The sequence below is a fragment of the Magallana gigas genome, chromosome 9 (genome assembly GCF_963853765.1).
Source record: "Magallana gigas chromosome 9, xbMagGiga1.1, whole genome shotgun sequence".
Classification (NCBI taxonomy): Eukaryota; Metazoa; Mollusca; class Bivalvia; order Ostreida; family Ostreidae; genus Magallana; species Magallana gigas.
The window spans coordinates 11,278,096-11,295,875 of record NC_088861.1 but is presented as its reverse complement, the minus strand read 5'-3'; the positions used below and the strand labels follow the sequence as shown (position 1 = coordinate 11,295,875).

The following is a 17,780-nucleotide window of genomic DNA, read 5'->3' as shown; positions in this document are numbered from 1 at the left end:
CAAAAGCATCGTTTACTGCTTAAATAACTTAACAGAGAGAAAACTAGCATGTCCAACACCAGACTTGGACATTTGTCGTGTTTTTCATATTCTTTTTTTTTTGTCATGTTGTAAATTTTGATTTTACCGGTTGTCAGTAAATATAAAATTTACAACATGACAACATGTTGTAAATTTTGAATTTACTGCCACCCGGTAAATTCAAAATTCACATGACATTTTCGATAAAATCACATGTTATTCATGTAAATATCACAATGGGATGCTCAGAAGCGAATTTCAAATGGCCAGCAAGAATATCAATTTTGATTTTTAAAAGATACGGATGACATAGACCCCCGGTCGTGCACTGAATCCAGTACTTGCTGTGACGTGTTAAACGCCGCAGGTGACGAATCGAGAATGTTGAATCTCTGGCCACGGCCGTGACAAATGACAGTGTCTTGTAGAGCTAGAAAGACCGGAAATTGTGTACTAATGCACCTTTAGAAACCCGCGAAGACTCTTTTGAGATAATGGGCGGATTTAGCCTTCATTAACACCTGAAAATCAATCAGTGGCCGTCAGAGAAAAATTGATTTACTTTGTTGATTTAACCTTTGTTTTCTTACTTCTACCTTTGTGTTCGGTCTTTAAAAATCTACAGATTTGTGAGTTCAAAAACATCTGGTGAATTACCTTAATTTACAGTGCACTGTGCTTGAATTGTAGAAAAATTATTAAAAAGTAATATCCACCTTTTTTCCACAGTACTTGTTTGTTTAATTGCCATGGTATAACTGTAGCAAAGGTGCGATGATTTTTTTTAGATTAAAAATAATTTTACTTAAACTACTAAAGAACAACTTCAAACTCCATCAGATCACAGTAACACAGCAACGGCACCTCTTCCTAATACAAGCTGTTACTACTGATTTTGATTTTGCAACTTTACCAACTAAATATTGCTAACTGTACTATAACTGTCACTTATATGTCACTAATCTTCTATAACAACATGTATAGGTATACTACTATATAATATCCCCTCTCTCTCTCTCTCTCTCTCTCTCTCTCTCTCTCTCTCTCTCTCTCTCTCTCTCTTTAAAAGATGGTGGACAGACTCTTTGTTGACTGGAAATACCGGTATATCTGTTGCAACATATGAAAGTTCTATTATCGCTGGAAGTTCATTTAATCAGATTTTATCATGCAATTCTGAATTTCTATATCTACGAAAGAGGGAAAATGTGTGTAACACTTGTTGCATTTCTAAACAAATCGGGTTTCATAAAGAGAATCTGATAGCATAGTTGTTGGATTAATTCTGATTCTGAGAAGCGTTAACCCACATGAGATTACATTTTAATGATCTGACTCAATTCGTATCTCTAGGTGTGAATCGACATAGTGGCGACAAATAGGTTCATAATTGTCACATATCGCCACGGTATTGTATTTCAACCGTATTTTAAACATCTATACCAAAATACTCAAATGCATTTTCTATGGACTATATTTATGTTTCATTAAATTTTCAACATCTTGACTGTGATCCCTCAAATTACATCTAGGAAAAAATATTAATATTAATATGAAGTTGTATTATATCATTATCAATACTAGTATTAGAATTGCGATAATTAATCATTAAACTTTGAACTGTATGTATCAAAGTACTAGATCACTCCTTATGACTTTGGGCAAAAAAGGTACCAGTAAAACACATGCATGTATATTTCATATGTTCATTGAAGTTTTTTCAAACTTATCAATTATATTGCATTTACTCATGAATTGATGCTACAAAATCATCAATGGTATGGGGCACCTTGAGATATTAATGTGGATAAAAACAAAACATCTATTTAAACTATAACCACCGTTTTGTAATTTTCAAATTATTTAACTTTGACCAGAACTTACATTTAAAAATGCATAGAAAGGAGAAATTAAAACTTAAAAAATACGAACTCGTGACATGCAGATCAATAGCAGACGCCTTACACTATTGCGTTGGAAGACTACATGTATTAATATGCATGAAATTATGTTGATCGAATTTCATTGTTCATTTCGAAAGAAAGTACGACAAATTGGAGGTATCCCATACGTCCTTTAAAAAAGAAAAATATATCAACAGAGCATAAATGGGGGAAAAAATAAACAAAAACAAAATCGAAGAATTTTTTGCATTTATTCTAAACGCTCATTTTTTTTTTATAAAGATGATAACACATTTCTTAATTTTTTTGAATTTATATTTTTAATATTAATACAAATACTCACCTTTGATTTGTTACCTATACATGTATTAAGTGTAACAATTCACTAACGATATATTTTGCATGATCTTGATGACTCGATGATAAAAAAAAACCCCAGATTTATTTTTAATTTTTAGCATGTGATTTGCTAGTAGGATCTAGGATTCAAGATCTAGGAATCGAATATTTCAAAATGACAAATTCTTCATAAACCTTTTAAAAACGATTGAATTTGTAGAATATTACGCCTATATAGATAAAAACCATTTAAATATCTAAGACCCCTCCAAGTCTTCCAAATGAAAAAAGTGAATATAAAGAAATGATAAAGTACTGAATTTCAATCTAAAACAATGAATCTTAAAGAAATTAAAATCAATTTTCAACTGTTTGATTTAGTCAAGATTAAGAGTTATGAATGTGGCTTTTTAAAGGGACATGGTCACGATTTTGGTCTAATTTTATTTTTCTGTTTTTACTATTTGTAATGCTGAAGGAATACATACCTAATGATCAAATGAAATTTGGGTGCCAGTCGTTGAGTTTTAAGCAAAATACAGGGCTTACAATTCTTCGTCATGTAAACAAGGCTCGTGCCCTATTTTTGTTTACATAGGTTCAATATACCAGTAAAAAATCTTTTAAAAGCTGATTTGTCTATCTAATTATTCATTTTAAGCATAAATAAACAGTTCCTAACGATTAACACATTCATTTTAGGTCTAAAACTGGAATTTTCACTTCAATATTCAAAATGTAAAAAAAGTTTTGTTTACCTAGCGAAGAATTGTAAGCTCTGTAACTTGCTTATGACTCATCAAATGACATTCAAATATTGGTTGCCTATTTAAAATGCCTCACTGAAGTATTGTAGGCATTAAAATCGAAAAAATAATTTTTGACAAAAATCGTGACCATGCCCCTTTAAAAACTACTTTAATATACATGTATATCATCTAAATATTGAAAAACGAAATAATTTTTTTTTTTAAAGCACAGAATAATGTAATTCTCATATTTTCAAATATTTTGCTCATTTCATGATATAAGAATGCTTATAAATTATAATAAAATTGAATACAGTACAGATTGGCAAAAGCTACATTATTAGTAAGTTATTGTTAATCTTTATAAAATGGAACATTAAAAAAACTATATGCATTCTTATACATGTATATTACAGAGGGAAAATTATATTAATGTGAAGTGTAAATTTAAAATCATAAGTTTTGGAATATTTTTTTATAGATGATTTGATTCACATTCGTGCTTTTGTAAAAATTCAGGTTTTTCTTATCAGATTTATATTTATATGATATCTAACATTTATGCATACATTATAGGTTGAATAATCACGTGATCAGCAGTAAAGTCGGCCATTGGATAACTAAAAAGTGTAATGCACTACAATTATTTTCTTCTGAAGATCATTTTTTGTCACAAAATTTAATTGAATGAAAACAAATGATAAAGAACAAAACGGACAATTTAAAAAAATATATAGCCAAATATAACTTGACGAATGTAAATATATATTTTCGATTATTCAATTTCTATTATGAAACGGCACGTGCGAATTTTATTACGCTGCATGGCTTCAAATCGTTGAAAATTCTCAAACCGTAATTCCTGATGACCACATGCACAGTAATCCAGACTACACTAAAATCCACAGACCCTCATGTTCAGCCAAATATCTACTACTGAGCATGTTAAAAATCCATTTCAAATTTTTGTCATCGAATTTCATATCCATACATACAAGATCTTCGAAATTCCAAGACCAAACACTGTTGAAATTTCAGGGGTTTCATTATTAATATATCCATTTTACAAATGAAGAATTTTCACTTTCATACTTTTTAAGGAAAAAGTATTCCAAGTGTCCCAAGAAAGACCCACTTGAAGGAAACAATTTTGACACTGAGGTGTACACAATGATATAAAGTTAAACTCGTGTAAATATTGTTCAATTTCGAATGATGGCGTAACAAGCTCTCAGTATTTTAACAGAATAACCACATTTATTGTTTCTTCCTTGAAATCGTCCCCAAGAATAAACGCTTCGTGACAGAGGTTGCAGTTTTTATTCCGCCATTTTGCATGATACATGCAAATTTTGGTTGGTTCCGTGTGTTTTCACATTTGATGAAAAACATAGATTAATTAGAGTATCTATAAGAAACAGGCCTCAATCATATGACAATTGCGTGTGGTTTTACAAGGACCGATCAACGGCGTAATATTTTAATACACTATGATATTGTGTGCTAGGACAAGGCTTGTGGCCCAGAAGTCACTTTGTGGAAGTCGTAAACTTCGCGTTTCTCACGAAACCCAGTTTCGTGATTTGGGACGTGGTTTTATTTGTTAATATGGCGCCATTTGGTTATCGACAGGTTTTCTTTTTGGTTTAAAGGTTCATCCGAGAAAAATTGTCGATTAATTTTGGTTGTGTTGTCTCGGACAAACAGATTTGGTTTACTATTTCAAAGTTTTGAGTTTTATTCTTTAATTTTGAATGAACTCTTTGATACTATGTGGATTTTTTTTTTGGATTTTGTTATATTATTTTGTACTGAAAGCTGGAGACAGATTACCCCATGAGAGACGGAAGCAGATGTAATTACGTGAAATATACAAGTTTTCCAATTAGTTTTGATCTTTATTTTATTTTGTTCATCACGAAGGAGAGACTTTCCTGTAAAATGATGTTTTTGACAGTTCAAACGACAGATAACAGGCTAAACTATAATTTATAGCGTTTAGGGAGTTACAGCACAAACACAATTACATTTCTGATGATGCCGACAAACAGATACTCATCTATTCATATGCTTATGACAAAAAATCCAATTTGATGTCAATACAGTATCGTAAACATGATTATTTTTATTTTAAAAAAAAAAAATTTTTTAGAGCGCAGAAAAACATCCCAAACCAAATTGCTTCAAAATAAAAAAAACTGCAGTCATGCCGATAAAATTTGTCCGGATTCGAAAAGCAAGCACTTAGGTGACCGCGAATACAGATTCCGCTCGGTGGATTTCATGCAATGGCTACGTTCATGACAGAACCCATTTCCTCCAGTCTGTTGTAACCCTGTAACCAGGAGCAATCCCTCATTATACAAAAGACCCGCTGTAGAACAAAAAGAGCCCCTTTTTCTGTAATATTCCCAATATGAATTTTTAAAAAAGTGAAATTTTTCTCCAAGACAGAGCACTTTTTCAAAAAAGTCAAAATTAAAATGAAATATTTCAAAAAACGAAAGGGAATTACGAACTGCCAAGAGAGAAGCTGTTGATACAATGGAGGTCATATGTCAGCGAAATTGCACCAATCAAACTTGTCAAATTCATGGTTAAGTTGCATCACCTGAGCGTTTAATGCATTGTTATTTGTAGCGATACCACCCAAACATTGCAGCTCATTTCCAAAAGAGCTTTCTAGTGAGTCTAGTGATCGTTATCACAAGACATTCTAGATGGCGCAACGGAGTTCAGCAGTAAAATTATACACATGTTTTGTTTGTTCGCAAAATGTCATAATAGTCGCACAATGTCATGAATTCTTCTTGGATAAAACACTTAATATAAAGTTTCCTTTTTTTGTCAATCTTATTTATAAAGCAATTAGATAAGTGTTAATTTAATGAAAATATATAGTTATTTCTTTGGTTTCATTTTTTAAAAACAAATAGAATGATGATTTAAACAGTTATTTCAACTTGAAAATTTTGATTATATAATTGATGAGGTACATGTAAATACTAAGTATTCAGTTGGACAAGTTACTAATATGACATAAAACTTCCATTCCTTTTAAAATTCAAACCAAAATGTTAATGAGAACGAGCAAAACACAATTATAGTGTTCTTCTATACATTGTATATAATATTCTATATCTTTTTTTTCCATATGTACACGCATATGAATTCAATATGGTAAATGAGCACCCAAGAGTTGTTTCAAGCTGTGATGTAACAGACCGTTGAAATAACCTCTGGCTATACAGAGGGAAAATAGAAGAAAGGGTCAACAATATCAGATTAACCGCGCTATAATTGTTTTCCTACAGCCATGTTTCTGACAATATTCTTCCACAAGGCATGCAACTGCATTATTTTACATTCAATTAAGTTATGCTAGTAGTTATTTTGTTGGCCCAGGTCCTATCTAAATGCAGCGCTCGATAGCTCAAGACGAATATCAGAATGTCACGGAATATGTCTGGATTTTAGGTTTTTTTGTGAATGTATTTTTTTGAATACTAGATTCCCCATAACCCTTTTTTGGTAATCCCTTTGCAGAAACTTCTTCCAGGATTGATGCGTCTTCGGTTTAAATTAAGTGTACCCAAGATGGACAAATAATGGTTTCTTTTCCTCTCGAAGAAAAAATGCAATCATTTCTACGAGATGAAAGATACAGCAATCATATTGGCGTTCTTTTGAATGCTATTTCTGTAATAACTCTATTCAATTTTAATTTAAGAGTGCCCAGTTTCCCATTTTTGCTCTCGTCCCTCGAGTGAAAGAAAATTGATACAGAGTTACCAGTTATTATACACATATTAAGCCTTGCGTGCCAATTGGAACAAAATTTATTCATCCGTGGCAACTTTGGGACTACATTCGCGTGTGAAGATGCAGACGATCAGCTATGGCGGACGACAGATGCCCTGTTTTCTATTGGCCTCGACAAAGTCATTCGTCTGTCAATTTATTTCTGTCATTCTCTCTGACTTTTTCCAGCTTTCCATCGGAACAAAAATGAAAACGCTAAATGCAGTGTTACGCTTAACACCTTTTTATTTCCCAACTTCTTCCGTTCGGAGGAGTTATTTTCTTTATCTCCGTTTACACCATTCTTCTTTAGTCACAAAACGAAAAAAAAGAAACCTTTTTTTGTTTCAGCAGCTAGACTTTGAAGACCATTGATTACCTTAATACCATTTCTGCACTAATTCACCTTTTATTATTTAAACAAATAATTTGTTAAAATTATTTTGCAGTTCATTTATCCACTGTTATGTGTCAATAACGTTTAAACCATAGAAAGACCAGGCGATTCACGGATGTCACTTTTCTATTGTGGGTTTCTAAACATTTCCTGACCTTATAAACAACGTCACCTGCCAAGAATGCAGAAATCGCGATAATGATCGATTGATATTTTTTGGAAAGGTTATAATTACTTTTAGTAGATCTTATCGTTGATTAACGGATTAAATCAATTTACATAAAGACCGGAGTTTAAAAAAGCAACTAGACTGAAGATAAAAATCATATTTTAGATATAATGTTTGATATTAAGGCAAAAATTAAATTTGATACAAGAAACAAAATTATCCATGCCAAATGCATGTATTTCTAAACAATTTTCAAAATAATTTCAAATTTCATAACCAGAAACTGATTACATTTGCTGAGAGTTAAACTGATCAAAAAGACTCTCCATGTGGATCTATAATCGATAATCGATAATCAAGGTAATCCAAAGCCATTTTGTTGATATTTTGTTCAGATTTTATTCAGATACAATTTCATGTCATTTTGTTTTATATATATATATATCTTATACGTTAGTTAACAAAAGTGACAACAATATTTGATCATATATATTCACATTTTATAAATTTTACGAATTTAAATAGTGATCATTACCTTCAACAAAGGACATATATAATATCATACAATCAATTAAACATCAAAAAGACAATTAAATAAGGTTTCATATATTCCAGTGACTTATACACATGTAATGCATTACGATACACATTATTTCATGAATAAGGTGTCAAACATTCCAGTGGTTTACACATTTGATGCGCATTCCAATACATGAACATTATTTTTTTTTTAAATTAAACCTTTTCTACCAATTGTCTCATTACTTCATGCAATGAAATTAAAAAAAACAGGACAGTGCATTTTTCTTTCTTTTGGCATTTCAATCGTTTTACCGTATATTAAAAATGAAAATGTCAAAAAACGGGTTGACATTTCTTATTTTATCACGACCGTTCTCTTCCGAAACTCCAAGCTTTTGTCCCAATTTTTTCCTTCAGATCTCAAATTTCACATGTCCTTTAACTTTAAATGATTAAATTACAGGTGATTATTACAATTTACTTTAAATAATTTTTTTGCATTAATCTACATCACATTTAACCATATTTTGTTATAAATATATCATTATAAAACAGAGCGTATTTTGAAACATGATGAATAAATAAAAAATAGACGTGAGATTTTGGTTATATTTCTGTCATTTTATGAATATTTTAAAAAATGGATTATTGAATAAGCTGACTCGGAACATGTGATAAAAAAGCGTAACTACTTTTTAACGTGATGAATTTACCCGTTATATTTTACAACTACTATATAGTACTTCGTAAGTGGTGCAAAAAAAGAAGATAATTATCAAAACATCTGTTGAAGTCGGCAATTTCCTCTCCATTAAATATAAATGAACACATCAATTTATCATATAATAAAAGTAGGTATGTTGCAGAAAAATTATCGATAAATCAATAATCACGTTATTGTGACTTTAGAGAGGTGAGACAAATTGTCAGATATTAGTCCGCGCTTTTGGTGACATGAATACATGTCGTCCTGAATAGACCAGTCTTTTGGGTCGCCATATGCAGCATGGGATGATGGGTATTGATACCAAGGTGATGTCTTCACAACGGGGACTGGTATTCCGCCGGTCATGGGCTGTTTGTCGTATATTCTGTTAAAACAAACAAAAAGATTGCATTAAAACAAATCGTATTTGTTAACACATGTACATAGGTCCAAAATTAAGATCAGTAAACATATTGTTACTGTAGTTTCATAAATATTTGTGGATATAGATTTTTATTGAATAAAGTTAAATTTCTCGCGGCTTCGGGGATATACAAAGTCGTGGAAAATGTTCATATTGATATTATATGTCATTTTCTACTTTTATATTCGGATGAACATTTGATTTTTTCGATTGGGTCATCAGCAAAACCCACGAAAAATTGATGCTCAAACGAATATTTATGAAACCACAGTATATAAAAGTTAAAATTTAGAATTCATGTTTTACAAACACGAACCTAGAAGGTGTTCGGTTGGAAATTGCAGAATGAATGACTGAAGCGGGCGTGGCGCCTGTGACAGGGCTACTCGTAGAGAGCAGCGAGCTTTCGTTCTTGTTGACACAGTTGAGTTTCGGACTCTCCCCGGGGTCAGACCTCGGTGTAGAGATAGGGCTGGGATGGATGTTCTGACTCGGCTTCGTGCAATGCCACGACGCCGTATTGTTTATCACGTTCACCCGCGCTGAATTGTTGTTATTGTTGTTGTTATATATATTCACAGGGGAACCTCCCCCCATATGGTCCGAGTTCCTGGAAGATTGCATTGACCTTGGACTAGCAGCGTTTTTGATCACTGAACTGTGATGGAGTGGCATCGTTGAAGACATTCCCTGATTCGCCCCAATATCAGACGGAGAACATATCACTTTGGTTTCCTTGAATAAACTAGACGTCGGCGGCAGGCAGGGATTATGTCCCACAATCCCGTCCACTCCATTATACATGGCGGACGACCTCAAATCTACCGGTTCTATAGACCCGTTAAGTCTCGTAGGAAGTCTATCGTTGCCATACTCGTATGCATATTTTCTATAATCGTTGTCGTATCGCCCGACGTCTTCTCCGTAATGGGCTTTCTTGGCTATGTCTAAGTCGTAGGAATTGAATCCGTATTTTGTCACATCGTAACCGAACTTGGCTGGCTGAGCCATCAAGTCTGAATAGCCATTGCCGGGATACGCCAGCGTATGTTGGTATTGTCTGTGAGGGTCTAAATAGTATCCATTAGTGTAGGCGTGCTTCTCACTGTCTGCCAGACGATAACTCTCCGTCCCAGGGTACACTGATCCATGGAAACTGGCATAACCTCGATAAATGTCGGGCTCGATTGCAGAGGGATACGGGTATAAAAGGTCGGGTTTGAAATCCGCAACATCGTATCCATTATATTGTGGATATCCCGCATAACCATTTAGCACAGGTTCCCGGGAACATTTTCGCTTTCGACCCGGGCTTTGAACATAGTTTTCTCGAACACAGGTTTTTTGTTTCTTGTTTTTCACATTCTTCATTTTGGACACGATTTCATCGTTTGGAAAGTCGAATCCTGAACAAATGTCAAGGTCAAGCAATGGATAAGGAAGCTTAAACTCATTCCCTCTCTTATGGAACAAATCAGCACCTTCATCGTCCCTAAAACAAAAATGTATTGCTTTGAAACTTCTCGTCCATTAATGATTAATTATTCAATATTTATCCATAAACCGACTCAACACATCTTTTCCCAGCTTTACAACTAGATACACTCAAGTCAACTTTTAAGCGTAAACACAACTTTCTTACTTATTCTATAACTGCTCTGTCTATAACAAATCCACATAATTTTTTTTAGAATTCTAGCGAACTTTAAAAACTATATTCGATATTTTTTAAGCACCACAGGCTTATCAATATACCCCAACCATTTTTTTTCAATTATTTTAGTATCACGTTGTATAGATATTAAACACACTTACGTCAGTTGCCTGTGGGTGCATATCACAAAATCAGGCTTGCTGTTCTTGTATATGACTTTACAGCTCGACTGCAGCCACAGCCACCGGAAGTCCTTCGTGCACCAGCGATAGGCAATCAGACCGGAACTTCCGGTTTTAATCACTTTAAACAAAAAGAAAAAAAATAACATTTATTTTTCATTTTTAGAAAAAAAAACCGTTAACAGTACTGAAAATGAAAATCAGTCTACATGATAAATAGAATGTAATTTGTTTCGATTTATTTTGGGATGTAATTGAGTCAAGCAACAAAATTTATTTATGTGGTCATTTATTATACATTTATTAATGATTAGTTTGGTCTCTGTTGTAATATGAATATTAAATATGATAATTATCAAAATATTCATAGACATATCAAATTGTAGTCATAATCATTGAAATACAATATGTAACTAAAAAAAGTCAGGGGAAATACTAATAACCCGAGAGTCAATTTTGTTTTATTCGAGGATTGAATTTTCCTTCCTCGTCGAAAAATGTGTGACATTGCGGATCATAGTTACTATACATATTGATGTTTGGCGACAGCATGAGCTCTTCTGTCCTACTCGGAAGACACTAATGCCCGAAAAACAAAGGCCGGGAGCCACAGAGAGGAACTGTCATTAGCTGCCAGGGTGATTTTAAATAGTAATCGAGAGCAAAGGATTACGTTAAATTACCAAATTTTAAAAAGGTTAAATTTCAATTTGAGTGTTAATAAAAATGTTTGGGATATGATGGGTTTTTTTCTGCTTATGCGAATAAGAATAGCTTATGCGAATAACAATAGTTTATGGGATACAAATATGGGAATGCGTGTTGTACAATTGTATGGGTTTTGAAACAATTTGTGTGCAGTTTCCTAATAAAATTATTTATTAACAAAACATTATGAATCACTTAAGTTTTACCAGAGACTTAATTTAAAGTTTTGTTTTGGGTTTTTATTTAATTTTATTTATTTGCTTGCAAAGATATTTTTTTTATAAAGTTATGATGATCATATCAATTATTGATACTACATATATATATATATTCATTTTTGGAATATAGTTTTACATACTTGATGCAGTATTAATATATATATAATGCTGATATCAAATTATGGATGTTTAATTAATTGTTGCATGTATGCTTACATTCTTGATGAGCTGATGAAAAGTAGTTCAAATCATCGGGATGAATAAGATCATATCCCGATTTGGTCGCCAGTTCCCTGTCTGCAAATCCAAACATCGCTTTTCCCCTGGAAAGAAACATTGCATATTAAAATAAATGTATTGATGCTTTATTGTATTATGAAAAAAAAACCCGACCATGAATATCATACATTCATGTATCATGTACATGTATTTACAAAAATTACCATCAATTTGTTTTAATATCATAATACAAGGCAAACTAAAATTAATTCATACATGTATTTTGAAAATATTAGTTTGAAGATAATGAAACAATCAGCATGTCACAGACATTTGGCAGAAAATTGTTTAAATTTTGAATATTAAAAATTGTTTTTAGATGAATTATGTAGACAAAAATAAATATTAAATATGATCTCTTTCGAAAAAATATTATGTAATCATCATCAGTTTACAAAAACAGATTATCGGTATCAACATGTACTTTTTATTCGAGGGCGGGGGGGGGGGGGTTGTAAATTTCAATTATAAAAATCAACCGGTATATAATTTGTGTCTGTTTAGCTTTTTTTCATATCTGTATAACAAATATTTATTTGAGACTGCGGCATGCAGATTCTATTTATTATAACTGTCAGCACCAAAACTCAAGTGTTGAAATACATATCTACGTTTATTTCTTATGCACTTGTACTATTAGTAATAATATATATGTATATGTTGTTATTATTTTTTTGGAAATCCTAGCAAGTTAATAAAACTAGTTTATGAAATAATTATGAATATTATATGTAAAAATTATTACCATTTGTTTAATACTGTATCTATACAATAAAAAACTTCAAGTCATGCAGTGAACTATATATCTGGAATTATGTTTATGTTTTTAAAACACATGGCATTTCAGATATCCATTAAATGTGTGAATTTTGTTGCATCATCGTTGCATGTTTATTTTGCTTCATCGGGAATAAAAGAACTACCCACGATATATCATGCACGTTTCGAATGACGAAGTTCAATATGGGCAAAAACATTTATTTGACAGATATTCATTTTCATTATTTTATCACCGTCTTTTGTGAAATCCAGTTATAATCTCACGATTGCTATTTTTACAAGTTCGGTGTGGGAGGATTTATGTTAACATGTAAATTTCTTTCATTTTTAAATTTCAAGTAGTACACAAAACCTTGACAAATTATGGCACGAATTTACATTTTTATGGGATTTATCATGCTATTCATGACATGTCTTACACTATTAAGTTACAACCTAAGAATATATCAAAACAAATTTAGATTTCAACAAAAGTTTTTAACCAATGAAAATCAGAAAAAAATACGAAATGCGATCCGATTTAAGTCCGGTATAGATGAACAGTTCAGACCGTTTTATGTATATTTAATTTTTTTGCTAAATCATTGTTGATATTTTGAGGCTTACTCTTTATTGTCACAGTGACTTTATAACTTTAAACGTTGCCCATGTCATGTAATTACCACTAAGCAAGTCTTGGCTCTTGCTTGAATCATATAAATCATTCTGGTATATTTTATATTTCAAACAATTTCTTAAGCCTTTAAATACATGTATATGTATGTATATTCAAACAAAAGAAACCAGAAAATTTTGCAGTCTCTGAAATCCACCACCAGATTTATTCAACGCAGACGTCTGGTTTTATAAAAATTTAATAACACTTAAATTATACATGCAGTTTTCTAAATAGTAAGTAACATAGTTTTGAAGGCAGTTAACAATAACAGATAGTTAAGATATTCTGTATCATCCCAATATTTGTCTAATCATTTAATAACTGTCTCAGCCATAGAGGGAATTTTTTGAATGAATAATTCAGTTTCTCAAAACGACTTTTTGAGTTAAGCCAATTAGTGAAAGTGAAACATATTTCATGTTACCTCTTTAAATATCAACGCTTAATATTGTGTTTCTAAATTTCTATTACAAGCCGATAATGTATGCAGAGAGTAGTAATTATTTATCGTTTGCGTGCTAAAAATATCTCTGCTTTTTTACAGTAATGTATTACTCTAATGTAATTGGTTACAATTTGCAACACATAAAGGACAGCTACCACATTGTCGGGGCAGTGAAAGACTAAACATGTATTACCTTATCATGTCTATTACACCGAAAGAAACAATGGCGTGTTAAGTGAACACGGGTCAAATAAATTTCAATGTCAATTTCACCCTTCTTTACTACGAGGCGAAAGTTTTCATTCACAAAATACTCATGTAACATTCCCGTGATCAAATTGCCCCAAATTAGACAGACAACAGGCGATAAATATTCCCTATTCATTCACAAAAAGTGTATCTTCCTTCGTGTTTGTCCGACATGGTTTGGACCCGTGAAAAATACTACACGTCACGGACAAGACACAATCATGCAACAATATCTGCTTGAACGAATCCTGACAGAGAAACAATTCGTTCGATGTATGCTACCGAAAGTGGTTACATTGTACGGTTGTCGTATTTCCTTCGTCTTCTACTTTGTCTTTTATCGTTTGATGGGCACATCCGGTGTTAATTTCAACCTTGAAAATGTCTTAATAACAGATAAATAATCTGATATGTATATATGTGTACGTTTAGGGAGATTTAGGTGTTCTAACACTGGAGTGTCAATGAAATTAACTTTACATTAAGCGGTCATTATTATGAAAGTAACACTGTGTTTTTGAGTATCAGATTTGATATACTATCTATATTACACATTTTAAGCTTTTATCTGAAGATCCTTGTGTATTCTTTAGAGTTCACGAAAGCTGAAATCCGTTTAACATAAGATATAGTCAAATCTGTAAAGTCATCATCGCGTTATCTGATATGGTCAATTTAATAATAATTCACTGTTTGAAGGATACGAGATGTCAAAGAGTTATAAATTAAAATGACAACCAAAACAAAATAACGAAAATCAGAGAGGAATTATGTGGATCGTGTTTTTGAATTATGTCATCAAAAAGATATGATTAATGGCTGGGGTTTCAGAAAACAGCTTGCCGGTCTTTAAAACTGATAGCCAAATCACAGTTCCCTAGATTTAAATTCTGTAAAGTACCCAACCTTTTTCCATATCGGTATTGACTACCACCGACCTCAAATTTGTAATATTTCTATAAAGTCCTCCCTTGTGGTATTTGGTTTAGAAATTACACAATAGTATTGAAATTTCAATCAAATGAGTAATCTAATTTGTGCGGTTTAAAGTCGTTGTTGAGCTAAAAAGGGACTTTTCTTTAGGATAAGATGAATGAATTTTCACAAGTCGAGTTTACCCAGCACCTGTGCTTCATTACAATTTTTGAGTTTTGTGCGGTGAAGTCCTTTATTTTTATTTTTTTTAGAAAACATGCATGTAATTAAAAAAAAATGGATTCCTTAATCTAAATTATTTTTAGGATTTTTTTTTGCAAAACGAATATTCTTCCAGAGGGTATCAACACGAATTCCATCAGAACTTGGAACAGAACTAAGCAGTTAGTTATACATATACAAGCAAGCATTAACTAACCACATACCTATTGTCCATAGACATTGGAGAAAAATCCATTTTGTGTTTTGATTTGAAGGTCAATTCTCGTGATGGAATGTCCATTAGCGAGAGTGGACCGAATGGGCAACATGTGGCAAACAAAGCTAGCTGTGGTTCCTCCGTCCGTACGTTCTGGCCGTGCAAAACTCGTATCCATCCACTGATTTCTAACGTCTACAGTGAGAAAAAAGCAAATTGTGAGCTGCTTCAGAACTATAGTCTTGATTTTTTTCGGCGTTAACAAATTTTAAAACTTTACGGTGAATGGGCATCTAATAAAACAATGTTTGATGCAAGCTCTTCTAGAATTCAATATGATTCTTGAAATATACTTTAATCATCATGACAATCTGGTAAATTTTACAGTTTTCTGGAGGGGGGGGGTCAAATTGAATCTAGTAAATATACTGGTATGTTAAATAAATAAATTAATAAACTTAAGAATTGGTGATTGTGGTATGCTACATTGTACTTACAATAAATCCTGAGGTGTTGTCCAGTAAACATCGAAATCTGACTGTAAAAGACCTGTGTAAATACCGGGCGTTTTCTGAAATACAGAATATTTATATATATTTGGTGGTTCCTTTTTTCTTCTTTTAAAATTAAATAAACTGCATGCAATCATCAATATTATTTTCCCTTAATGACATTCACGAATATGATTATGTTAGGTTTAAATAGATCGAATATGAACAAGTTTTTATTTGTGTGTGTTGCGAAGCCCGAGAAAGGAGAACACATGTTAAATTGCTTAAAATCCGAAGGTTCAATGAAGATGAAGGAAAAATTGAAAAACAATTTTAAAAATGGAGATATTTTGCCCAACCTGGCATCATTAGTTCGTGGAGAGACATGGTGGATTTATCTTGAGGTAAGGTGGAGTTCCAAGAAAGCTGGCGTTTGAATTCTTCTCTGTCTTCTGAATGGATTAGCTCCATAACACTTTGATGGATGATATCAGACTGCAAGCAGAAATGTTACCATCCTACCTTACTTTTATGCAATGATCTGTCATATTGCATTATGGTATATGAAAAAGGGGCAATATTTGTGTTATTGAAATGCAATTTGTAGATAACAAAAATTTCAAACATTTTAAAAAGGCTAAAAACTTCATTTTGATTTAGATATTAAATAAAAAAGCATCCAAAAAAGAGAGTTTAGTTCTTTGAAATTATAGAATCTGAAGGCGAATATGGAAAAGGAAAATCACTATTGATATTTAGTTTTTGTATTAGAATAAAACAGGTATAATTTGATTCAACTCATCACCGATTCATGATGATGTAAATAAATGTTCATCCTTTTAAGTGAGACAGTGTTTCATCCAACAAAATACGCTGCATTTTCTATCACCCTAGTAATTCAGCTGTTTCTTCCGATGGTATATAAAGTTACATTTTTAATACTAAATCACAATTATTTCTTGAATGCCTATAGTCATAATTCAGCCGGTCTTATTTATTATACCGCCTTCTTTGAAGTTAAGAAGATGAGTTTTGATTTAAAAAAAAAAGTCCAAAAAAGGAAGGAAAATCATATTTTGATCGTAAGCTCCTGGGTCACATAGAGAAAATACCACACGGCGAGATCAAAGGAAAAGCGCTTAGTTAAATTTGCACGTTGGTATCATCTGAGTAGTAAATTTATGATTAGAAGATTTCCTTTAGTTTTCAGCTCAATTTCCAGAAAACTTGAAAGACAAGGGACCAGGGATGTTTACGGCAAGGCAAAAACATTAAGGGAGATAATTACACTCCTCTGAAGCCATAGTTACATGGCATCAAGTTAAATCATTTAGACGGTAAAAAGATATTACTTAAAGCGATTCTATCTGTTACTTCCAAGAGGATCGGAAAATTGAATTTTTGTCGGGACGATGTCGTTAAATTGAGCATGAGAAAAAAACAATTCAAAGAGGTTGTCACAAGACTCAAGTTTTAATATCTAATCGATAGTTTCTGCATCATTACTGTGCATTACGAAGGAGAATAAAACAGTTTCCTTCAAGATTTGCTTTACATCAGCAGTTGTAGATAGAAATGAAATAATTCTCAAATACAATGTATTAAAAAATATCAATCAATTTTTATTTTTTGATGTGCGCGGCCCTGCTTTATGATGATACACTGTGAACTAATTCCACTAGAACAATATAGTTATTTTTGTAAATTTATAAGCACAAAAGAGCTAGGTG

General features: G+C 32.2%; 1 protein-coding gene across 1 annotated transcript in view; it reads right to left on the bottom strand.

The window, feature by feature from the left end:
- Positions 1-7,816: 7,816 nt before the first annotated feature.
- The window catches only part of LOC105343987 (single-minded homolog 1-A), a 35,281-nt gene continuing 25,317 nt past the window's right edge, over positions 7,817-17,780 (bottom strand). Inside the window, exons 5-11 of the mRNA XM_011451529.4 lie at positions 16,410-16,545; positions 16,057-16,130; positions 15,567-15,754; positions 12,011-12,117; positions 10,848-10,989; positions 9,349-10,524; positions 7,817-8,993 (exon numbers count right to left, since the gene is read on the bottom strand). Coding sequence (XP_011449831.3) covers positions 8,792-8,993; positions 9,349-10,524; positions 10,848-10,989; positions 12,011-12,117; positions 15,567-15,754; positions 16,057-16,130; positions 16,410-16,545 — 2,025 coding nt within the window. The 3' untranslated portion in view covers positions 7,817-8,791. The remainder of the gene's footprint in view (positions 8,994-9,348; positions 10,525-10,847; positions 10,990-12,010; positions 12,118-15,566; positions 15,755-16,056; positions 16,131-16,409; positions 16,546-17,780) is intronic.